The 26,704-nt window shown below is 45.2% G+C and overlaps 1 protein-coding gene across 1 annotated transcript in view; it reads left to right on the top strand.

The window, feature by feature from the left end:
- Nucleotides 1-26,704, top strand: part of scube2 (signal peptide, CUB domain, EGF-like 2) — a 169,658-nt gene that overhangs the window by 22,398 nt on the left and 120,556 nt on the right. Inside the window, exon 6 of the mRNA XM_086008515.1 lies at nucleotides 18,765-18,899. Within this exon, the coding sequence (XP_085864641.1) occupies nucleotides 18,765-18,899 (135 nt within the window). The remainder of the gene's footprint in view (nucleotides 1-18,764; nucleotides 18,900-26,704) is intronic.

Raw genomic sequence — 26,704 nt, 5'->3', positions numbered from 1 at the left:
TACAGTAGGGCGCAGGTGCTAAATGGATTAAGGAGGCATTTAAACCTCTTCATTTCCACAAGGAAGAACAGGCCAGGGTTTTACAGAACCATTTGATGGTAATTATGTAAGTGGCCAACTTTGACAACTAAGCAAGGAAAGGAAAAGGAGGGTTGTCCTGTGTGGTACAGAAGGGCCTCCTCTCCAAAACTGATTAGTCCAACAGACGTGGGAGTGGAATGCTGAGAGAATAAATTCTGTGTCCGGGATCCAAGGACGTCGATACAGGTCAAGAAGAGGATTGCTGACCTGAAGAAAGCTGTTTAGGTAAGGCTAAAATACAGCTTTCAGTACCTGCTCAAGTAGGCATTCCACAAAATGTCATAGAATTACAGAGTCCACAGCACAGAAACAGGCCATTTTGCCCAAATGGTCCATGCTGGCACATGTGCTCCACACGAGCCTCCTCCCACCCCTCTTCATCTAACCCCATCAACATATCCTTCTGTTCCTTTCTCCCTCATGTACTTATCTAACTTCCCCTTAAATTCATCTATGCTATTCTCCTCAACTACTCTCTGTGGTAGTGAGCTCCACATTCTTACCATTCTTTGGGTAAAGAAGTTTCTCCTGAATTCCCTACTGAATTTATTGTTGACTATCTTATATTTATGGCCCCTGGTTTTGGCCTCCCCACACAAATGGAAACAGTTTCTCTATGTCTACCTTATCAAACCCCTTCATAATTTTAAAGACCTCTATTAGGTCATCCCTCAGCCTTCTCTTTTCTTGGAAAAAGAGCACCAGCCTGTTCAGCCTTTCCTGATAAATATATCCTCTCAGTTCTGGTGCCATCCTTATGAATCTTTTTTGCACCTTTCCAGTACCTCAATATCCTTTATTTACTGTGGAGACCAGAACTGTCATCTGTGAAGCATTTTGTCCTGAGCTATCCTTAGTATTGGTTTATTCTGTGTAATCCTGGCATGAGAGAAACAGACAGTTGAATGATGTAATACAAGTTGCAATACATAACTCCAAACTGTAGTCTCACAGAAGTATTAAATCTGTTTGACACAGGAAATCCTTTTAAGGCAACCTAGTTGCATGATGCATGTTCATTTAGTATCGGGCAAGATGGTCTGGAGAACGAGCAGCTGTATGTTACTGTCTGTGCTACCTAAGCTAGCAAAGTCTTGAGATTTTTTATCTGCGTATAGGATAGGAAGGCGCATAATAAAAGGGAATGGAGTGAAACTGGAGGAGGAGGCAGGCATTCGAAGCTCTTGGCACCATTTGAGGAAGCTCTTCTAGATATCATTGAATGTGATACTATTGAAGAAGGAGAAGGGAGGGTGAAACTAGAGACCTCCTCCAAGTTCAGGACTAGTACCATCTAGTCTTATGTCTTGATCTCTACTCCGTCACTTGCGCACCAGCATGCACTGAAGCTCAGAAACATCTCACACACACAGTATATTGCAATGCCAAGCCTCTTGAAAGTGCTTCTTTGAGGTAGCATTTTGACATGTTTTCTTCAGTTTTTCTAGACCTGGAAGAAGGGACTGCCAGCAAATCTTATGCCCCCAGTCAGCCAGCACCTCGCAGCACCCTGTGTCACTCCCACCACCTTTACCAAGCACGGCACAGCTACAGCACCCCAGAGGATGTAAATAGTGAGCTTGTTGACTTAGCAACAGGTAAGCCGCAGTTCATCGATGAGAAGGAGCAAGTGGTGATGGCAGATGAGTAGTGCCTGCTGCTTGGAGAGTTAGCATAATTGGTGCTTCTGCTGCTGTTCCTAGGGATTCTGACCTTCCTATAAAAAATGATTGCTATCTAAGCAGGATCGTCTACAGGAGTCACTTCAGTCTAAGTAAAATACCCTTCAAGGTGTGGCTGAGAACAGAGGAGTCCACCAGCTGGAGCTGTGCAGTAATGGATGAGTGGTTGCCTGTACTGCAGTCTACCAAGGAACATGTGGCATTTGCAGCAGATCCCACAGTGGAACTGATCTTGAACACAGGAGAGTTATGAATGATCAAGCTACTGATCTAGAGGCCTCGGCCTGCAATCTGCAATAGATTTCCTTGTCTGGGCTTTCACATACTGGGTAATCAGATTGAGTGAATTCGCATAACTCATTGCTGCACAGAGGTCTGATCTCTCACAAATATGTGGACATGCCCAGCAGCAGTGCCATGGCTGAAGTAGCCACAGATGAAGATGCATTGTCTACATGAGTCGCTTCAGTCCTTCAAGGTATGGCTCAGTGTAAAGGCAAATTGGACCCGTTCAGCATCCCTGTGCAAACAACAGTAGATGTGCATGAAGGTGAGCAGAACCAGACAGTGAAATAAATGAGCAGTTAAATCTATTTTCTTGGTGTTAGATGAGTGATAAATGCTGGCCAAGGCATCAAGAGAACTTCCTCAGTACTGCACTGGAGTGTTAGCCTAGATTGTGTGCTCAAGTCTCTGGAGCGGCGCTTGAACTCACAACCCTCTGATTTGGTGCTACGACTGAGCCAAGACTGCTTATAACTTGAAGTTGATGGCTGATATGGAGCCCCATCGCCACTATATCTTGCATCCTCGTGCCTGCTTGGACTTAATGAAGGGGAGATCAAGTGCTTCAGCCTTCTCCAAGCAGCATTCAGGCAGCACAACGGAACAGAACAAAGTGAATGTGGCGGTTTATTCAAATATAAACTCCAGCTACACCCAACTCTGGTTTAACAACTCAGTGACCAGAAAGACACACCCTCTGTGAATGGCGGTGGGTTTAATCATCAACCCGAATAGATTTCCCCCTCCATTCTGACTCTTACCCATAAACATTATTAATCTCACTATTTGCTCTTCTCTAAATATAAAAACGTCAAAAATAGCCGCAGTGTTTTTTAACACGCTGATCTATGTGGAGGGGATATCGATATAATAAGGAAAAAATTTAAAATTAATAAAATGAAGCCCCTCAAGCTGATTTCATGGGGGTGGGGGAGGGTAGAGCAAGCAGACCACAGACACTGTGGGGGAAGAGGATGGGAATCCCAATTTGTAGATAAATGCAGACAGCTCCTGGGAGAAAGAAGCAGCAGTAAAAATGGTCTGCGAAATCTCTGATTATAGAACATAAGAAATAGGAGCAGGAGTAGGCCATTTGGCCCTTCAAGCCTGCTCCACCATTCAGTATGATCATGGCTGATCTTCTACCTCAACTCCACTTTCCTGCCCTATCCCCATATCCCTTGATTCCCTTGGTATCCAAAAATCTATTGATCTCGGCCTTGAATGTACTTAACAACTGAGCATCCACAGTCCTCTGGATTAGAGCATTCTAGAGATTCACAATCCTTTGAGTGAAGAAATTTCTCCTCATCTCAGTCCTAAAAGGCTGACCCCTTATTCTGAGACTCTGGCATCTAGTTCTAGCCTCCCCAGCCAGGGGAAATATCTTCCCAGTACCTACTCTGTCAAGCCATTTGCTTCCTGTACATGGCCTAGGGGCTCTAACTATTTGCTCCCATGTGTATCAGGTTTACTTAAGGGAACATGGGGAATAATGGCTCCTGAGAAACCAAAAGCAACTCTCTTCAGGCATTCTTCCAGCTGCCATGGACAAAAGCAGAGCACAGGTACAACATGGCCCTTTCAACCACCAGGTTCATTATTGAGCACACCACCTGACATAAGAAAACTATTAGGCACTTGGTCTGAGTATTAAACAAGGCTTTAATCAACTGTTTTTCAACATGGAGATTTAGTTGTGTCCTTCACTAGTTCCTGTTACTGAGCAAGCTGGGCCCATGCCCGAGTATTTATACTCTCCCTGGACAGCGCCACCAGCAGGCCGCCCAGTATTATTTCCTAAGTCATTTCCACATGAATGACAAGATTCATGTCGCCACCGACATCTTGAGGCAGCACTTCAGATGTCTGGGCAAATCAGGAACTCCCAGGATCGCCAAGATCTTAGTCGTCTGCTGCACAATCCATAACTTTGTTATACAAATGGACCTAACCATGGAGAAGGAAGAAGTCAATCCAGAATCATAGTCAGGAACCAGACAGTGACCATAAGGATGTAGCTCCTGATACATCAGTGCACCCAGGAAGACTGGTATGGCGAGAACACTGTACAGTACATTTAGCTAAGTGTGTGTGCTGCCCTCTTAAGAAATGCCAGACAGCAACCCATTATAATATAATTTGATAAGGAACCTAACATATCTAGGAGAACTTACCTGGCTGATGTACCTAATATCCAGGATTGAACAACTATGGACGCATACAAAAGTAGAGCTAAGTGTAATACCCTGTGATTGCAACTAAAATTCCATGTTTAGATTGCATTAGACTTGGAGGTATTGATCAGGATGTCCATCCTGGCTTATAGTGATATGAGTAATGAAGGTTGCTTTCAATGCCTGTAGTGGACACTCTTTCTATGCCACCACTATCTAAAGCACAGTCTACCCTTGAAGAAATGAATCATGTGTAAAATGATGATCAAGGGCTTTTGTTAGGAGTGTAAGCACCCTGCCTCCAAGTTCTAGGGTAACCAGATAATCAACCCCAAGGACCTGGTTATAGGGAAGACAATAAAGATATCCAGAAGGAAACCCAGAATGGTGCTACTGTTGATCATTATACCAGGAACTCTCTGCATCCACGCTGGCATGTGGAGGAATGGATTACTTGTACACACGCCTGCCATAATTCGATGGGCTGAATGATCTTTTCTTCTGTGTGTGCTATTAATTGTGGACTATATGAACAATTCCAGCTAGATTCCCTGGAAAACTAGATGCAGGTGCAGTGAAGAGTCAAATGCTAGCTTGTGGCTCATCCATTTGAAGAGATTTTGATTGGAGGCATGGATATACCAACTTATGTCAGACAGACTGGGGCCAAAAAGCTGCAGCCCTTCCAGTGCACTTCTGCCGTAACTCTGGTGGAATGACCACAAATGAGGTCGGATCTAGATATGCTGGGTCTCGAACTTGTCCCACAGTTCCCAGTTGGCCCTTTTGAAGGTGGGGGCTCCCAATACTGGTAATTTCTGGCTTCCCAGCCTCAGAGGCCGGGCAGAGCATCGGTGACCATTTTGCCGAATGGTGGTTGTGGCTCCCCACCTAGGGGTCCAGTCCAGGATTGTGGCCTTCAAAGATGTGGCAAACATTTGAGCCATATTTCAGATTTCCTCGTACATGGACACCCACTGGGGCCGTGCCAATGGAGTGTTCTCCCACTGATCATGCAAACTTCGGTGGGATCGGTGCTGGAGCTCAGCAGCTGACGCATGCGACACTTGCAAGGGAATGTTGGCCTCATAGATTCATTGTGCATTGTACATACAAGTTATAGGTTGTGACTTCAGTATTGCGATTTCAGATAAGTGAACACTTTCAGTTTAGAGCTTGTAATGAAATGCCATTCCCCTATTATGACCAGATCATGTTCTCCTTGATTTTGGAGAGTATAAAGTAATTTGGCAGTAATAGTGGTGTGGAAATTGCTTTGGAACTTTATTTTTGGTATTCTCTATTTGAGCAACTCCCTCTGAGCTACCAATCATATCCAGTTGCTTAATGATGGTTTCTCTAGAAGTGTGACTCGCACCATACAGTTAGCTTTAGAAATTGTACTCTGATAAGACTTGCCTCTAAGCAGGTTGAAGATTTCACAGCAGACAGGGAAGTTTTGGAAGACTGATGTGGAGCTCTAAGCAATGAATCCAGGAACTTGAAGGCAGGTCAGATGAGAGCATCTCATGGTGGTTGTGGCCCCCCACCTAGGGGTCCAGTCCAGGATTGTGACCTTCAAAGATGTGGCAAACATTTGTGCCATATTTCAGATTTCCTGGTACAGGGACACCCACTGGGACCGTGCCAATGCAGTGTTCACCCATTGATCATGCAAACTTCGGTGAGATCGGTGACGAAGGGTCATCAACCTGAAACGTTAATTCTGTTTCTCTCTCCACAGATGCTGCCTGACCTGAGTATTTCCAGCATTTTCTGTTTTTATTTCACACGAGAGCATGTTCTCCTTTTAGTTGATCAGCTTCACAATTATTTGGATGAAATTAAAAGTACATCTGTAGTCAGTTTTGCGCCTGTGGGTCCTCTGATGGGTTTTAGAATTAACAGGCTTTGAAGTGTGTAATCCTTTTTGATAGAAGAATAATATTTTACCATAGTGCATAGCTACTCTGAGCAGTTTGCAATTAAGGATGCTGCCAGAGAACATTACAAGAAGTCATCCCATAGAATGTTTTAGGTTTATATGAAGGACATTCTTTGAGGGGATTTGATTAGTCGGGTTGATCTCGTGATTATACAGTTGCGTCCTGATCAGCAACTCCTGTATGATATCCTGCTCACTGAGTTTTGATGGTATTTTGGGCTGAGGAGAAGCATTTTGTTGATTCCATGTTGTCTAATCAGGTGACACAACCTTCGGCTACATTTTTCTTTTTTCATTCTCGGGATATGGGCATTGCTGGCAAGACTGGCATTTTGTTGCCCATCTCTTGTTGCCCTTGGGAAGGTGCTGGAGGTGGGCCTTCATGAACCGCTGCAGTCCATGTGGTGAAGGTACTCCCACAACGCTGTTGGGGAGGGAGTTCCAGGATTTTGACCCAGCGATTTGGGTTTCCAAATTAATTACTGTTCAGAAGGAGGATGGATCCTTGTGATTTTTTTTGTGTGAGCACTACAAAGAGTTAAATAAGATTTTCAAAAATAATGTTTCTTTGTCTTGCATATAACAGTAGGAGTACCATAGTGATAATTGTCCGATATTACTTCTGTCAGTGAATAAGACCTTTGAAATCATCAGTGTTATACAAGAGACCTGGCACATTCTAGAAATGAATGGGATTGGTTTAGGTCACATGTTTGACCTGTTTAGATAATTAACGGCCCAGAAAGTCGCCTTCTATTGAAAAATGGGTACATATGAACAATGACGAACAGGTAAAAACCATCTGGTCCATCGACCCTGTCCCATACAATTGCGATACCTTGTGTATCACAACATATACACCCCACCCCACCCGAAACCATGTGATCTCCTGGGAGAGGCAAAAAACCCAGGCCAATTTGGGGGGAAAAAAATCTGGGAAATTTCTCTCCGACCCATCTAGGCAATCGAAACTAGTCCAGGAGATCGCTCTGGCCTTGAAGTCCCTGCAGTACCTACCTTCTGTAAGAGGTGATCTCCGTCCCAGCCAGAAATGGGTAGCTGCCTGATTATTTCATAATTAAATACCTGCTAATGAATTTGTGGGAATGTGAAGCTTTGAAATCTATGATTTGAGAATGCAATTTCATTACCAAGTCATTAATCGAGAAAGATAGGCATTCTCTTGTTTTCCATTCGGAGGAATTATACCCCCATTATGCCTAGTATTTCATCTGCTAGTCACTCGATGGATGCGGCAGGTATCTAGAGAAGTTAAACTAACGTGCAACCCCTCTCCCTACATTATTACCTACATTTGCCGTTTTTGGTTCATATTATCTTTCCTAACTGCTCACAGCAGTACTCGGTAGATCAATTCTCAATTCCGGGAGACTCCTGGACAATCTGGGAGGGTAGGTAACCGTAAGTCATGTTGATTGCAGGGAATCCTTGACGGATAATATCCTTTGGCTTTTTAAAAAGTTAGTGGGGTGGGGGTGAGGGTGGGTTCGATAGCCCACTGTACGTGTGTTTCCCAGGTATGCACAGAATAGAAAATGAACCCCATATTATCTAGGGAATTATATAATTTCTTACTTTTTGTAGAAGTGTTTGATAAAATTGTTTCTTTTCTGTAGAGATAGAAGTCCAGCACTACATATGTGACATAACAAGAGCTTCATTTGCCCATTCTTCCTATTGTCCGGTTATGAAATGATTTCTAAATATCCAGACATACTGTTTAGATATTCATTCGTGCTCCTTGCGTACAAATAGAAAACCAATATTGAATTATTTGTATATATTCAACTAAGGCATACGTTAACAGATGCACTTGATCTACGACTGCAGCTTTTCCTCCCCTGCCAAACCACCCTGAGTTTGAAAATGTTAAAAAAATTTAAGTGTCAAAACACATTGCTTCAAATATTTATCCATCATTGCTGACTGTTAGTGCTGATACTCTATTAGTATTGAGAGGAACCTGGGATACAGATCTAAATAACAAACTTGACAATGATAAATTACAGTGTATTTGGAGGAAGGCCAGCATTGATGGAGAAGTTAGAACTAATTCAATTTGATCTTGTGCTACAAATAAAGGGAATTCCTGTTATTACATTAGACAAGTTTATTTTCTGTTGCTGTGTGTTGGTAGTACAGAATGAAAAGGACATGTTAGAATATGCTTAATTTGATTACTGCAGATTGCAACATCTTTAAATTTGCATCAAGCTGGCTTTTGAGATAGCTGGCTTGAGAAACTTGACATAGAAACATAGACATATAAGATAGGAGCAGGAGTAGGCCATTCAGCCCCTCGAGCCTGTTCCGCCATTCAATGAGATCATGGCTGATCATCCAAATTCAGTACCCTGTACCTGCTTTCTCCCCATATCCCTTGATCCCTTTAGCCTTAAGAAATATATCTAACTCCTTCTTGAATATATTTAATGAATTGGCCTCAACGGCCTTCTGTGGTAGAGAATTCCACAGGTTCACCACTGTCTGGGTGAAGAAATTCCTCCTCATCTCAGTCCTAAATGGCTTACCCATTATCCTTAGACTGTGACCCCTGGTTCTGGACTCCCCCGTCATCGGGAACATCCTTCCTGCATCTAGTCTGTCTAGTCCTGTTAGAATTTTATAAGTTTCAATGAGATACCCTCTCATTCTTCTAAACTCTAGCGAATATAAGCCCAATCGACCCAATCTCTCTTCATACGTCATTCCTGCCATCCCAATCTCTCTTCATACGTCATTCCTGCCATGTCTGGTGAATCGTCGCTGCACTCCCTCCATGGCAAGAACATCTTTCCTCAGATAAGGATACCAAAACTGCACACAATACTCAAGGTGTAGTCTCACCAAGGCCCTGTACAACTGCAGCAAGACATCCTTGCTCCTGTACTCGAATCTTCTCGCAATGAAGGCCAACATACCATTTGCCTTCTTAACTGCCTGCTGCACCTGCATGCTTGCCTTCAGCGACTGGTGCACAAGGACACCCAGGTTTCGTTGCACTTCCCCTTTTCCCAATCTATTGCCGTTCAGATAATCTGCCTTCCTGTTTTTGCCACCAAAGTGGATAACCTCGCATTTATCCACATTGGGCAGATGCATGGCAGATGCAGTATAATCACCCAACCTGTCCAAATCATACTGGAGTTTCTCTGCATCCTCCTCACAGCACACACGCCCACCCAGCTTTGTGTCGTCTGCAAACTTGGAGATATTACATCTAGTTCCGTCATCTAGATCATTAATATATATTGTGAATAACTGGGGTCCTAGCACCGATCCCTGCAGTACCCCACTAGTCACTGCCTGCCACTCGGAAAAAGACCCGTTTATTCCAACTCTTTACTTCCTGTCTGCCAACCAGTTCTCTATCCAAGTCAGTACCTTACCCCCAATCCCATGTGCTTTAACTTTGCACGCCAATCTCTTATGCGGGACTTTATCGAAAGCCTTCTGAAAGTCCAAATACACCACATCCACTGGTTCTCCCTTATCTATTCTACCAGTGACATCCTCAAAAAATTCCAGTAGATTAGTCGAGCACGATTTACCTTTTGTAAATCCATATTGACTTTGTCCGATTCTGTCGCTGTTTTCCAAGTGCTCTGCTATTACATCATTTATAATGGACTCGAGCATTTTCTCCACTACCGATGTCAGGCTTACTGGTCTATAATTCTCCGTTTTCTCTCTACCACCTTTTTTGAATAGTGGGGTTACATTAGCTACCCTCCAATCCATGGGAACTATTCCAGAGTCTATAGAATTTTGAAAGATGACCAGCAATGCATCTACTATTTCTGGGCCACTTCCTTAAGTACCCTAGGATGTAGATTATCAGGCCCTGGGGATTTATCGGCCTTCAATCCCGTCAATTTCCCTAACACCATTTCCCTACAAATACTGATTTCATTCAATTCCTCCCTCTCATTAGACCCTATGTTCCCTGACATCTCTGGGAGGTTATTTATGTCTTCCTTTGTGAAGACAGAACCAAAGTATGTATTTAGTTGGCCTGCCATTTCTTTGTTCCCCATTATAAATTCCCCATATGCTGACTGCAAGAGACCTACGCTTGACTTCACCAATCTTTTTCTCTTCACATATCTATAGAAGCTTTTACAGTCAGTTTTTATGTTCCCTGCAAGCTTGCTCTCATACTCTATTTTCCCCTTCTTAATTAATCCCTTTGTCCTCCTTTGAATCCTAAACTGCTCCCAATCCTCAGGTTTGCTGCTTTTTCTGGCCAATTTATATGTCCTCTCCTTGGATTTTATGCTATCCGTAATTTCCCTTGTTTGCCACGGTTGAGTCACCTTTTTCATTTTATTTTTATGCCAAAGAGGGATGAACAAATTCTGCAGTTCATTTATGCGATCTTTAAATGTTTGCCATTGCCTATCCACCGTCGACCCTTTAAGTAACGTTCCCCAATCCATCCTAGCCAACTTGTGCCTCATACCATCGCAGTTTCCTTTATTTAAATTCAGGACCCTAGTTTCTGAGTCAGCTACTTCACTCTCCATCTTAATGAAGAATTCGATCATATTATGATCGCTCCGCCCCAAGTGGCCTTGTACAGCAAGATTGCTAATTAATCCTTTCTCATTACATAATACCCAGTCTAAAATGGCCTGATCTCTAGTTGGTTCCTCAACATATTGGTCCAGAAAACCACTCTATACACTCTAGAATTCCTCCTCCACAGTATTGTTACTAATTTGGTTAGCCCAATGTATATGTAGATTAAAGTTACCCATGATAACTGCTGTGCCCTTATTGCACGTGTCTCTAATTTCCCGTTAATGCCATCCCCAACCTCAGCATTACTGTTTGGGGGTCTGTATACAACTCCCACTAATGTTTTCTGCTCCATGGTATTTCTCAGCTCTACCCATACAGATTCCACATCATCAGAGCCAATATCCTTCCTTACTATTGTGTTAATCTCCTCTTTAACCAGCAATGCCACCCCACCTCCTTTTCCTTTTTGCCTGTCTTTCCTAAATATTGAATACCCCTGGATGTTGAATTCCCAGCCTTGGTCACCCTGGAGCCATGTCTCCGTAATCCCAATTATATCATATCCGTTTACATCTATTTGCACAGCGAATTCATCCACCTTATTACGAATGCTCCTCGCATTAAGACACAAAGCCTTCAGGCTTGTTTTTTTTAACACTCTTAGACCTTTTAGAATTATTATTTACTGTGGCCATGTTTTTTCTGACTGCCACTTTTTCTTTTCTCCTTCCTGTCTTTTGCTTCTATCCTTGCTTCCCTTTCCTCTGTCTCCCTGCACAGGTTCCTAACCCCCTGCCATTTTAGTTTAAACCCTCCCCAACAGCACTAGCAAACACTCCCCCTAGGACATTGGTCCTGGTCCTGCCCAGGCGTAAACCGTCCAGTTTGTACTGGTCCCACTAATGCCTTAAAAAGACTTCTGGACTCTTTTGCTGACTCTCTGATGGGTAAACAGATTATTCTTGGGCACAGGAAGTCCAAAATGCTCCTGGGGTAAAGAAATTCACGAGCAGTTTTCTTGTTGCATGTTGGCAGTATAAAGGGATCTCTCTTCCATTTTTATTAAATATAATCTGTTATCCTAAAAAGTACTCTTGGATTCCTTGATGGTTCAGTAGATAAGTGCAATATGTGATGCAGCTACACAACCAGGAAATATAGAGCTGCACATCCAGGAAAGTTCCAGCTTTGAACTTTGGTTTGTTTCAGGATAGTTGATCTTAGTCAGGGTGGTGGTTGGGTGTTGCAACTGGCCTCAGTGTGTCTGGCTTCCAGAGGAGTAAAGTTGCCCTGTGTTCCTGTTCCTGATAGTTTTCCAATGACCCTGGCTGGAAGCTAGTTAGCCCGTTTTATTTTGGTGCCATTTTTAGTGTGTACTGTCTTTTTCAAACAACCTCATCTTAGCTGCTTGATGGAACCTTGTGGCCTATATCCAACCAGCCTTCATAATCTAAGTTGCTTCTCGTCAATCCTTTACAATCACTGATTGACGCAGTCATTGTTTGAAGTGTTTACTTATGGCGCACAATCTTTAGTGATGTGAGCGCTCTTAAAAGTTAGCAGAGTCAAAGCAGGATCTTTTTAAAAAGCCAAAGGATATTGTCCATCGAGGATGCCACAGATCAAGCCTTGCGAACCCTTTAGTCATCAGCAGGAAATGATGAGATTTCTTTATGCGGGTCAGTCTTAAGATAATTGTCATCCTCGTCATTTCTGACACCGGAAGACCAGAGAATGCTTCATCGTCCCATCCAAACTCTGCAGGCCAAACTCCTCTCACTGATCAAAAAATTGAGGCAAGAGCATTAGGTGAGGCAATCTTGAAATCAACTAAAATAAAAACAGAAAATGCTGGAAATACTCAGCAGGTCAGGCAGCATCTGTAGAGCGAGAAACAGAGTTAATGTTTCAGGTCGATGACCTTTCATCAACTACCCTTCTCTTCCCAACCCACTCCCCCCACCTACCCCACCCCCTCCAAGCCCCAAAGGCATGCAAGGTTGACTGGAAATAGTTTTGGCTGCCATCTTGGTTATCTATCACTTCCACAGAAATTCATAAATGTCTGGATTGGGGAGGGCATAGATTGGGATTTTCATCTTTGCATCTGAGTCGATTTATTCTAGGGGTCCATTGGAGAAATGCCCTGGCATAAATTCTGTTCATTTTCAGGACGCACTGAAGAAGCGCCCTCCTGGCAACCACAGGCAAATGACGAGAGCTAGGATGAGATGATGTTACCTGTCCTACATTCTTGGATTTCTGCCTCCCATCCGCCCTTGTGACAGTGTGCACCTGTTTAATAGGCACAGTGGATAGGGCCTGTTCATCAAGATCAAAACACTTAATTAAATGGTCATTGCTTACTGAGTTTGCTTGAGGAGACCTTTGGCCATATCTTGGGACTCATTCCATGTGCTGCAACATTTTTTTCACTCGTACTTGGGAAGCCTTCCCTACATTCTGGATTGCCCTTGGAAAGCATTCTATTTCAAGACAAATGCTAGAATCTGAGGGCTGCGCAATGGGCTTCTCAATGGAAATTTCCATTAACACAATATATATGCTGGAGGAAGAGGAGCAGCAGGAGGCTGTAAGGCAAACTAGATTAATCAGGCAGCAGCAGAGGAGAGCCAGATCATCCCTATCAGAAGGATGTCGAGATCCAGGTGCTTTTTCTGAGACCTGTCTCAGGAGGCTGCACTTCAGTTATGAAGCTTCAGCAGAGCTCTGTTTGTTGCTGCAGCCAAAAGTCCGCGGCACACAGCTCTGCCTGTGGCAGTGAAAGTAACCCCAGCGCTCAACTTTTATGTCACAGCTTCATTACAGGGAGCCGCAGAGGACTTTTGTCATATCATTCAATTTTCTGTGCACTCATCTATAAGGCAAGTCACCAATGCTCTCTTTGCCAGGGTAGCTCAGTTTATATAATTTGACCGTGCTCCCACACACGTATCTGAGAGGGCCATCACATTTCAGAATTGTTGAATTCCCCAAGGTTATTGGGGCTATTGATTGCACCCATGATGTGTTGCCTGTCCTAAATGTAAACCTCCATATCTATATGAATTATACAAAGGCTTCCATTCCCTAAATGTGTAGCATCTTTGTACAATGATAGGCACAGCTTCTTGCACGTGAATTCACAACATGCTGGGACATGTCATGATCTTTTTGTACTTTGTCAGTACTGTATCTCAGTTCTATTTCAACAGCAGAGTCGAGGGCCCTGCTGGCTGCTTGGCAACAAGTCCTGCTAGTCCTATGGCTCATGACACCTCTTGGGACCATTACTGCTGCAAAGGAGCGGCCGCAATGAAGCACACATGAAGACAAGAATAAGAATTGAGCAAATTGTCGAGCTGCTCAAAGGAAGGTTCTAGTAACTGGTATAGCTCCGGCGATACCTTGCAGTATGTACCCAGCGCTGTTTTGTGAATTGTGGTACCGTGTTGTGTGCTTCACAATTTTGCAGTCAAGAAATGACAGATGGTAGATGTTCCAGAGCAGGCCATAGAGCCTGGTGATGCTGTAGAGCAGGCCCATGAAGAACAGAAGGAAAATGCAGAGGTAATGGTTGCTGGGTACCTGAGAGACAGACTCATTCAGCACAACTTCACAGATAAATGCAGCATCATTATTTGAAAATTCTAGTCCATCAATGATCTACCTCCTTTAACCAAACTCTCTACGGTCCATGTAAGTTCCTTGCTCCTGACAGCTAGCCATTGCATCCTAATTCTGAGCCACAACATCAGCACATTACCTGCACACCGTTCTCGTACTAGAGAACCAAACATCAAACAACTCTTAGATTAAATACTCCAGTAATTTATTACAACTGTTTACAGAAACATAATTGTTTCTGTCACCACAAACACCCCTTGTGACCACACAAGTTTTTCTCTGCCCTATTCTGACACAGTTTCTATCTGCTCCTGCACCTGCCCACTTTCTCCAGTCTGCCTTGTAATGAGTTGAACTTTCTGATGTTGGCGCACAGCAGGGCAGTGGATTCAACCATTATACCAGCCATTTGCCGCACACCTTGGGATGTGTACCTATTACACAGCTGGCTTAGGCATCCAACGCCAGATCTGGCTTAACCCCCTGAAACTCTGATTGGCCTTGCTCTCCACTGCCAAAACCACCCAATACTCGAGGACCATCCTGGAGGGCAAAGTTATCGGCAAGCTCCCTTTCTTGACCACCAACCATCTCCTTAAACACTCCACCCTTATCTCTAGCAACAAGTGCGAGTAGTTTATTGATTTCTTCTCCAGGATAGAGACCATCCATTCAACAGCCTCGGCTGCTCCCATCCTTTCTTCTTGCCCACTAAGCCAAAGCTCCCCCTCCAGCCGCCTCATGTTTTAGTCGTCTTGTATTTATGCCCATCTCTCCAGCAACACCCAATTTGAATCCTTCCAAAGAGGTTTCCACCCCCTCACAGCATTAAAACAACCCTAGCCAAAGACATGATCGACATTCTCTGTGACTGTGACCATGTTGGGTTATTACTGTTAATCCTCCTGGACCTCTCTGCAGCATTTGACATGGCCGACTTCATGTGTGAGCCAAGATGCTGAATGTTGGTCAACTATTTGAACGTGGAGAGCTTCACAGCTATTCTTCAACCTGTTCTTTCCCGTCGAACACTTTCCACCAGAAGTGCGCCACCTGCCCTATTGGTGTCGGAAAAAAAAAAATAGGCGTCCAGGTCCCACGCCTGAAACAGGTGTTAGGCCCTTTGTATATTCAAATAAGGGGCCTAACTCCTCTTTGATGCTCCCTGTGCAACGTTGGGTTGCCCTGAACGCAGCCAACACCGGGCCGGTTGCGCTCAGGCCGCATGTAGACCTGGATTTCCTATCAGCTGCAGGTCGTAACCAACAAGACAAGTGTTCAAAATATATTTACCTGAATATGGAGCGAGGAGGAGCAGGAGTACCCCTCCCGGCTCCACAATCAAACTACACGTGCCACTACCGGTCACTGCTCCCACTTCCACCCCCGATCAAGACCTCGACCCCACCTATCACCACCGCTGCCCTCATTGATCGTTGCTGACCGCTACCCACCCTTCCTGATCCCAGCCTCCGCTATCCGCCCTTCCTGATCTCAGCCTCCGCTACACACCCGACCGGTCACTCCCCTCTGCCGATCGCGTCCCTTCCAGTCGCTCACCCCCTCTTCTCAGTGCCCCCCTCTCCTGGTCCCCTTTAAGGACTTACCTGAGGGACGCTACCGGCATAGCAGCGGCCCAATCTTCCAGGTCTCTTCTCTGGTGAGCTGCCTGGGGATGCTGATTGGGTGTCTGCAGCTCGCTGGTTCTATGATAATAAGGCCCGAGGTCCAATATTAGGTGTGCATCGGGCCTATCCATTAAGGCAAAGAATCGTTCCCTGTGTGCCTGGAAATGGGTGCGCTTGAATTTTTAGGCCATGGTCTTCACTTTGGTAACAAAGCCATCCATGAGGTCCTCATGTTAGAGCTGAAGGTGGAGGGGACAGTGGAGAGGGGTTTAAGGAAGCAGTTACTAATGGAAATAAAGAATTTGGAGTTATCTTTGCCCTCCAGAATGATCCTAGAGTAATGGGCAGTTTTGGCAGAGAGATGCCTGATAGATCTGGTTGAGCCAGATCTGACGATGGATGGCCGAGCCAGACCTGACACTAGATGGCTGAGCCAGAGCTGACCGTGGATGGCCGAGCCAGAGCTGACCGTGGATGGCCGAGCCAGAGCTGACCGTGGATGGCCGAGCCAGAGCTGACCGTGGATGGCCGAGCCAGAGCTGACCGTGGATGGCCGAGCCAGAGCTGACCGTGGATGGCCGAGCCAGAGCTGACCGTGGATGGCCGAGCCAGAGCTGACCGTGGATGGCCGAGCCAGAGCTGACCGTGGATGGCCGAGCCAGAGCTGACCGTGGATGGCCGAGCCAGAGCTGACCGTGGATGGCCGAGCCAGAGCTGACCGTGGATGGCCGAGCCAGAGCTGACCGTGGATGGCCGAGCCAGAGCTGACCGTGGATGGCCGAGCCAGAGCTGACCGTGGATGGCCGAGCCAGAGCTGACCGTGGATGGCCGAGCCAGAGCTGACCGTGGATGGCCGAGCCAGAGCTGACCGTGGATGGCCGAGCCAGAGCTGACCGTGGATGGCCGAGCCAGAGCTGACCGTGGATGGCCGAGCCAGAGCTGACCGTGGATGGCCGAGCCAGAGCTGACCGTGGATGGCCGAGCCAGAGCTGACCGTGGATGGCCGAGCCAGAGCTGACCGTGGATGGCCGAGCCAGAGCTGACCGTGGATGGCCGAGCCAGAGCTGACCGTGGATGGCCGAGCCAGAGCTGACCGTGGATGGCCGAGCCAGAGCTGACCGTGGATGGCCGAGCCAGAGCTGACCGTGGATGGCCGAGCCAGAGCTGACCGTGGATGGCCGAGCCAGAGCTGACCATGGATGGCCGAGCCAGAGCTGACCGTGGATGGCCGAGCCAGAGCTGACCGTGGATGGCCGAGCCAGAGCTGACCGTGGATGGCCGAGCCAGAGCTGACCGTGGATGGCCGAGCCAGAGCTGACCGTGGATGGCCGAGCCAGAGCTGACCGTGGATGGCCGAGCCAGAGCTGACCGTGGATGGCCGAGCCAGAGCTGACCGTGGATGGCCGAGCCAGAGCTGACCGTGGATGGCCGAGCCAGAGCTGACCGTGGATGGCCGAGCCAGAGCTGACCGTGGATGGCCGAGCCAGAGCTGACCGTGGATGGCCGAGCCAGAGCTGACCGTGGATGGCCGAGCCAGAGCTGACCGTGGATGGCCGAGCCAGAGCTGACCGTGGATGGCCGAGCCAGAGCTGACCGTGGATGGCCGAGCCAGAGCTGACCGTGGATGGCCGAGCCAGAGCTGACCGTGGATGGCCGAGCCAGAGCTGACCGTGGATGGCCGAGCCAGAGCTGACCGTGGATGGCCGAGCCAGAGCTGACAGTGGATGGCCGAGCCAGAGCTGACAGTGGCTGGCCGAGCCAGTTGTATACCAAATATGCACAAGTTTGTGTCCCTTGGACTTGAAAGAGCAAAATGAGGGCTGAACCGGAGAAATGACCAGGAGGGGAAACGGTGAAGGTTTTGTTGGAGCCAATGGTGAGGGAAGGAAGTTGATTCGCCTTTGACCAGCATTTATAGCAGTGGGAAATCTGACTTTTTAGGTTAACAAAAACAAATGGTGAATCTGAGACTTTTCTGAATCTACTATATTTTACAGTAGTAAATGGGTGCTGAGTGATCCAAACTTTTTCATGACTTAGCTCATTTTCTACATAATAAATGACAGCTTTTTTCTCTGAATTAGCAACTCTAAGTGTAACTTAGTTATTTGATTTGAGAATTCTTCATCGTTGTTGTGCTTTATTAAAATCAAATCAGGATTGATCATTTGTGTTAATAGTAATGATTATTTCCACTAATTATATCAGGAAAAAAATCATGAAATGTCAAGTCTTTATATTGTCGTAACATCAACATTGCATTAAGTACATCAAGAGTTTCTGGTAGTAAGAATGATGGTTTCTAGTTTCATAAGGTTTCATTTTAAATTTCATTCATTTAGCTGTGTTTGTAGATTGCCCTTCAGTTTTGAAGATGACTGGAAATACAGGCATTGTCCTTAGTTAATTCAACTGCTCTAAAACCAAGAGACTACTTATTAATTTACAACTTTCAAGCTTGGCTATTAATGAAGTAGATTACATAATAATTGGTACTTTATTTATATTTTATGTAGCATTTACAAATCCAAACTCTGCAGAAGACAATGATTATGAATCACTCGTTTTATTTGGTATAAGGACTTGTATGCAACTTGTTGTAGAGTGAGTCATGTATGTATGTAAGTAATTGAAGTGTGACAGTATTGTTAAAAAGTAAATGTTATTATTGCTTGCTAACAAATTAAGGTAGAGATACAAGAGTTAATTTCATATCAATGTCTATTTACAACCTCTGAATTAATAATAAATCACAAACTGGTACTAAAATAACTTTTTTTCCCCCTCCTTTTAGATGTGGACGAGTGTATATTTAACAATGGTGGTTGCCAACACACATGTGTAAATACGGTGGGTAGTTATGAGTGTCAGTGTAAAGAAGGATTCTTTCTGAGTGACAACCAGCACACCTGTATTCATCGTTCAGAAGGTATGTTCACCAAAGAACTAGGCTTCTTGTGTAGCAATATTCATTCTTTGTTGGTGTAATTGAAAACTGTACATTTATGTAACTTCATTTTACTGAATTTACTTCATAAAAATTAGGACTAATGAATATTATTCAAGTGGAGGACAACACTAGGAGTTCCTTTGCTTAGTTGTTTTATGGTTCAGTTCAGTGGAAATCGTGTATCGTTACTATAGTGTTGTATATCGATTGATACATGTATGCACAAACTTTTTATATGAACCTTATGAACTTCAGTATTATGATGTGTTGCTAAAACGTTGATGATAATAGTTGTCTGATGGGCTATCGTTCTCTCACTTTCAGCCTCCAACTGATTTTATAATTTTTCTTGTCTGTCTCCAATTTATTGATGTGAATGTACTTGTTGCTCCTCTGTTTTTGCTCCACAAGCTACACATATGTTATCTTATACTGTATATTGTTCATCCTCTCTCTATTATTAAAATCAAGACTTATAATCCCAGAAACTCAAAACTATGGAACTCCTTAACTCCCTCAGTCTTCCTTTTCTCCGACATGCTTCTGAACTCACACTGACCTTCACCTAACCATCACACCTTGATTGTTTCTACTTTTTTCAAGCTTAGTGATTTCCTGCTTTGGCTCTTTACTCTTCACTTAAGTTTCTCAATTTATAAAAAAAAAACCTGAATATACACATCTCAAAACATGAATGCTCGTATAATTAGGCAGTTACTAAATCAGTGTAAATTCAAGATATAAGATTTACGTTATTTAAATAGTTAACTTAGGATTCCTCTTCTCTTGCCAATTTTCTCTCTTCCCCTTATTTCCTGGAACCATTGACTTCTTGCTGTGAGACAGTTCCATGGGAATAAGTTGCTCTCTGGTATCGCACCTAACATGTCTGTTATTCATATGTTGCCCGACTATTTGGCTGGCTGGAACATCATAGCTGAACCTGATCCTGTTCTTAACATTGACACGTGTGCACTTGTTTCGTATGATGGGAAAAGCTTATAATGGGATGTCCATTTGGTTATCCATTCAATGGCTTCCTGGGATGCCAAGTGGAGAAATGAGGTGCATCCCACAGCAGATCTTAGTGGGCAGTTGATGTGATGTATTCCATGGTCTTGGACTCATAGCCACAGTCACACTTCGGGTCATCCCTCATCTTCCACTTGTGGAGCAGGTGGCTGCATCATCCATGCCCTGTGCGGATTCAGTTGCGCACCATCCACTTCTTCGAGGGAGGTTGAAGCCAGGGACCTCTGCTGTTGGGTCAGTGATGAGGTGTTGGTTCTTTGTTACATGCATCTCACGAGTCCATCCCTCTGGATAGTGGGTCGATACCAGCTGCATGAATATTAGCTGCTGTTTCCCAGAATGGCCGGCGTGATTTTAAGTGCTTTCGTGGTGAGTTTTTCAAGTCTTCGTAAATGGGAAGGTCAATGTTGCTCATGATTTTTTCCGTCTTGTGGAGCACAGTGACGGTGAACGGCAGGCGGGGCAATGTGGGACAGCACTGGGAGCTACTCAGTTTGAGTGGACTTGAACGTTCCTGACACTGTCCTCATGGCGGCGTTTAGCTGCACGTCCATGATCTTTGTGTGGCGGCTGCAGGACACAAAGTAGACTAGGGCCACTGTTGCAGTGCGAAGTGTTCTGGCTGCGCCCCCCCATGATGTACCAGCATGTTTCCAGACCAGGTTCACCCTGGATTTTACTTTTTGGCCGGTGTTGGTGAGATGGGGCGGATAGGTGAGAGTCCTGTCCAGGGTGACACCCAGGTATTTTGGGTGGGGTTCATGGGTAGATGTTGAAAAAGGCTGGTATGAGCACCAACCCCTCTGGCAGACCGTTGTTGAGCGTCTGTGTTCAGCTGGTCTTGTCACCAAGTTAGACGTGGAACTTACGGTTGCTTGTTAGGGTGTTGATAAGCCTGAGAGTTTTGTGGCATTGGAATATTAGTGAAACTTCAACAGCAGACCTTTGCACCAGACAGTGTCGTATGCCGATGACAAGTCTATGAAGGCAGCTCCGGTCTTCAGCTGCTTCTGGAACCCTGCCTCAATGTTGGTAGTGAGTGCAAGGACCTGGTCAGAGCAGCTTCTTCCCTCTCTGAAGCCACCCTGCTCGTTTTGGGAGGGCAGCTTCTAAAGCCAGTTTTATCGGGTCACCTTTGAGTTCGACCACCTTGTAGACCATAGACAGAAGGATATGGGGCGGTAGCTTTTGGGAACGTTGGCTGGTTTTCCTGGATTGAGGATGGCAACGACTTTGGGAAGGCGCCATACTTCTGGGATTATCCCAGTGTCGAGGATGTTGGAGACGACTTTGGCAAGCCACATCCGTCCATTTGGGCCCTGGTTCTTGAGAAATTCTGGGAAGATGCCATCGATCCTGGCGGCCTTCCCAGATTTGGTGGCTGTCAGCGCTGTGTCCACCTCTTCGTAGGTGAAGGCTGCCGAAAAGGTGGTGGGTCCCTTGTTGTTTGTGATCTACATAAATGATTTGGATGAGAATGTAAAATGTATGATCAGTAAGTTCGCAGATGACACGAAAATTGGTGGGGTGGTAAATTGCGAGGAGGAAAGCCTCAGGCTACAGGACGATATAAACGGGTTGGTCAGATGGGCGGAAAAGTGGCAAATGGAATTTAACCCTGAAAAGTGCGAGGTGATGCATTTTGGACGGACAAATAAGGCAAGGGAATACACAATGAGTGGTAGGACCCTAGGAAGTACAGAGGGTCAGAGGGACCTTGGTGTACATGTACATAGATCCCTGAAGGCAGCGGAACAGGTAGATAAGGTGGTTAAAAAGGCATATGGGATACTTGCCTTCATTAGCCGAGGCATAGAATATAAGAACAGGGAGGTTATGATGGAGCTGTACAAAACGCTGGTGAGGCCACAGCTGGAGTACTGTGTGCAGTTCTGGTCACCTCACTATAGGAAGGATGTGATTGCTTTGGAGAGGGTGCAGAGAAGATTCACCAGGATGTTACCTGGGATGGAGCGCCTCAGCTATGAAGAAAGACTAAACAGGCTGGGGTTGTTTTCCTTGGAGCAAAGAAGGCTGAGGGGGGACCTGATTGAGGTGTACAAAATGATGAGGGGCATAGATAGGGTAGACAAAGAGGAACTTTTCCCCTTAGTAGGGGGGTCAATAACAAGGGGGCATAGATTCAGGGTAAGGGGCAGGAGATTTAGAGGGGATTTGAGGAGGAACTTTTTCACCCAGAGGGTGGTTGGAATGTGGAACTCAATGCCTAAAAGGGTGGTAGAGGCAGGAACCCTCACAACATTCAAGAAGCATTTGGATGAGCACTTGAAATGCCATTGCATACAAGGCTATGGACCAAATGCTGGAAAATGGGATTAGACTGGACAGGGATGGATGGGTGGCGCAGACACGATGGGCCGAAGGGCCTCTTTCTGTGCTGTAAAACTCTATGACTCTATGATGCGGCTTTTTGCAGAGAGAGTTTAAGCAGCTTTTTCGCTCTGCGTTTGTTTTTGGTGGTAGTTACTTTTTGAGTTGGTTAGGAGGCAGACCGCAATGGTATCTGCACTGACCTTTGGCGCCTCACATGGGGGCAGTGAGGTGGCGCCAAGCCAGCAGAGCAAGTTCCAGGGTTTCCTGCTGGAGTGTGAGAAATCCAGGTTTTCAGTGGTTTCTTGCCGTCGTGCTAATCTGCCTCCATCAAGGGAACCCATAAGTGCTGTGGCTGTATCCAGGTCTTGAGTGGCATTGAACTGTGCCAGCAGTGTCTCGGTCTCCTGGGACCAACATGGCATGTATTCTTTTCTGTAGCCACGTGGAATGCTTCTGGCGGCCCCCACTTTCAGCAGCCGAGCAAAACAGTCGTCGTTGTTTGGGGACAATGCTCTTGAAGGTGGGCCATGAAGCCTTACATAAGTTCTATCCTGGTTTCGGGAACGAGGCAACTATCGGCACCTCAATCCCTACATGTACGATGCTGGGTCCATGTTGTGAGCGGGGGGAAGTTCTTAAGCATCTTCCGAGAGCAGGTGAGTGGTCATCCTTTGCTGGCAACGGTCGTGAAACAGAGGGTCCGGTGAGTATTCCTTCCACCAGCGGGCAGAAAAAAAGGTGCCTGGCTGTTTGGCATCATAGACGAGATGGACACTGGAGGCCAGCGCCCAGTCTTCTCGTTCGACTGCTATGTAGTGGTGGCTGTTGAAATCGCCGATGTAGATGGCTGGGTGGTTGGCGGTTGGTAGGGTGATGCTTGGCCATGTCTCCATCGGCGGCTTGTAGACGTTCACGACAGTCAGCTTGCCCTCTCTGATTGTGATGGAAAACAGTGAGCTGTCTGCCGGCGGGATTTCTTCAGCTTCAGTAATTAGGTCGGCCAGGACATGGTCATACCATATTTTGTGTGGTATTGGCACACTATCGTGGAATCCACTGATCTGCATCTGGTATGGGTTGGGTTCAGGTAGGTGGGTGTCTTGGAGGGCAAGAACGTCAATCATTTGCATTCTAAGTTCCCTTGACAAGGCCTCACACTTCGCTCTAGATAGGCCTTCAATGTTGAGTTGATAAATGCTGAGTACTGGGCCAATTATCTTGGTTAGTTGGTCCTGAAAGGGACCTTTGGTTGACATGTTCGATGCTTTTCAAACCGGGAGACCGCTTTCGGGCGTTCGGTCGTCTTCTTGATGACATCAGCTAAGAAGTTCTTGGTGAACTGGAACACACAGGGAGACCACGTCCTTCTCCAATGCCTCTCCACCGTCATCCAGCTGGGTGGGACTGCACTCGCCTGGTTCCATTCTTATCTATCTAATCGTAGCCAGAGAATCACCTGCAATGGCTTCTCTTCCCGCTCCTGCATCGTTACCACTGGTGCCCCCCATGGATCTATCCTTGGCCCTCCTATTTCTCATCTACATGTTGCCATTTGGTGACATCATCCAAAAATACAGCGTCAGTTTCCACATGACACCCAGCTCTACCTCACTACCTCTTCCCTCAACCCCTCCACGGTCTCTAAATTGTCAGACTGCTTGTCCGACATCCAGTTCTGGATGAGCAGAAATTTTCTCCAATTAAATATTGGGAAAACCAAAGCCATTGTTTTCAGTCCCCACCACAAACTCTGTTCCCTAGTTATTGACTCCATTCCTCTCCCTAACATCTGTCTGAGGCTGAACCACACTGTTTTCAACCTTGCTGTCATATTTGACCCTGAAATAAGCTTCCGACCACATATCCGTGGCATAACTAAGACCGCCTATTTCCACCTCCATAACATCGTCTGTCTCCGCCTTGCCTCAGCTCATCCACTGCTGAAACCCGCATCCATGTCTTTGTTACCTCTAGTCTTGACTATTCCTACGCACTCCTGGCTGGCCTCCCACATTCTACCCTAAGTAAACTTGAAGTGATCCAAAACTTGGCTGCCCGTGTACTAACTCGCACCAAGACCCGTTCGCCCATCACCCCTGTGCTCGCTGACCTACATTGGCTCCCGGTTAAGCAACGCCTCGATTAAAAATTCTCATCCTTGTTTTCAAATCCCTCCATGGCCTCACCCCTCCCTATCTCTGTAATCTCCTTCAGCCCCACAACCCCCCGAGATATCTGCGCTCCTCTAATTCTGCCCTCTTGAGCATCCCTGATTATAATTGCTCAACCGTTGATGGCCGTGTCTTCTGTTACCTAGGCCCTAAGCTCTGGAATTCCCTGCCTAAACCTCTCCGCCTCACGACCTCTCTTTCCTCCTTTAAGACGCTCCTTAAAACCTACCTCTTTGACCAAGCTTTTTGACACCTGCCCTACTTTCTCCTTATGTGGCTTGGTGTCAATTTTTTTTTGTCTTTTAATACTCCTGTGAAGCACCTTGGGATGTTTTACTATGTTAAAGGTGCTACATAAATACAAGTTGTTGTTGTGTAGGTTGTCATCGGCTCCTCATGTGTGCACTATTAGTAGAGGTCATTGGATAACAACCATGAGTTGTGACCTTGGCCAAACTTTCCCCTCCTTACCCATGAGTCCCGAGGCCAATTGTAGCACCCTTACTAGTGACGAGTCTTACCAGTTGGTTGAGGTGGGCTAATTTAGAACTGATAAATTCAGTGAACTCTTGGTGGAGCTCAGGATTACCTTCTGATGCATATTAAGGTATATAGTGGATAGCTGTATTCTGCCCTATATATTCCAACATAAAGAAAAATAACCCACTTTGTTGAGTGCCACAAATCTAGTATTTAGGCCAGGCACTGGAAAGTTTGAAAATTACTGACTCTGTTGTGAGAAATTTTGTGTAGAGTGTATTGTATTTTGGTCAATTAATACCTCAAATTGGTGCAAGTAAGAGTTCGGAAATTAGTTCTGACTGCAGAAATAGCTTATCAGCCCTTGACAGTGGTATAAACAGTAACTGTCCACTTCAATAATTTATTCAAACCATTTTGCATTTTCAATAAATAGGCTTTAACACAACATTCCCTATTTTAGTATATAACTTTGCCTCACAATGGTCTCTGGTATTCTAAAACCCACAATAAATGCATACTTTTCATTATGTTGTCTAACAAGGGTGAAGAATGAGAATGGATCAGATGATCCTGTTGTTGATGCTAAATCTTTGTGACTGTCTCCATCTTCTAATATTTTCAGCCATATCCTAAATTGATCTGTTTCATTTGAAAAGTTTTCAGCAATTTTCAAAGAATTGATATTTTCTTTCACCCTAGTTATACACTTCAAACTTAAATAAAGAGACTTGTATTGGGGAAAAAAATACTCCTTTCAGTTTTAAATTTAACAGCACAAAATATAGCAAGGTATAGTGTTTGGCAGATCACTAAACTGGGGTACTCGTTAACAGTGGATCAATTTGTGAGAAAACTTAAAGCAAAGTTAGATGAACAGATTTGTTCTTGTTAATCATCACTTTTGGGGCAAATGATTACACTTCTAAGATATTTGATTATTGTTGTGCTGCCACTTTATAACTATATAGTCTGGCATGCCTTTTGGTACTTACTACTCTAAAGAAAGGCCAAGGCATATCAACAGTACTTGAAAAGGGATGAGAGTCCGGTAAAAACCAGTACCTTTATGATGGGTGCTTGAACTGAATGAAGGGGAAAAGCTGTCGGAGCAGTATTGACCCTGTGTCCTGCTGGTTCAAGAAATCACCCTGCAATTTAAATAGGATGGCTTAATCACCAGCAGGAAAACAGATGTTAAATCTGTCCAGATTTATACAAGAAGCCAGGGCCCTTTCTTGTACATTGAACACGCTATGAGAATGGAGTGTAAAACCTGATCCTTTTGCTTGTCTGTGGTACAAAGTATATTTCTAAGTGTCAGCTTCGCTCCATTCACTGATTCACTCCACTCAGTCCCAGCTGAATGATACGCATGGAAAATGTGAGGTGAAGTAAATGGATAGAATAAACATAATTTACCCTGCCCCGAAATCAGTGTTTGCTTAATCAATTTGGCAGGTCTGTCATGGTGTAAAATATCCTTCAAGCTGATTAGTACTTGTAAAAATTTGCTTCTTCTGGTGTCTTTGAAGCGACAGATTTGATTGCTGGGGTCAGTAATACACCTGGGTAGGAAGCAGCACTTTGGGGTTTGGGATTCTGGTGGTGATGAGTGGAAATGGGCAGAAGTGTTAACTTGCTGACATAAGGGAAATGTGCTGAAAGAAAATAAATGAAACCCACTCAAATGCTGGTTCTGTTTCTGTGAAGCTTCATCAGAGCAGCTGAAGGTTATTGTGTTTATCAGTCCTGCTGGCTCAGATA

This window comes from Somniosus microcephalus, chromosome 15 (assembly GCF_052327205.1).
Source record: "Somniosus microcephalus isolate GS21.2 chromosome 15, FLI_Smic_1.0, whole genome shotgun sequence".
Lineage (NCBI taxonomy): Eukaryota > Metazoa > Chordata > Chondrichthyes > Squaliformes > Somniosidae > Somniosus > Somniosus microcephalus.
The sequence above is the reverse complement of the archived record's forward strand: the minus strand, read 5'-3'. Positions and strand labels throughout refer to the sequence as shown.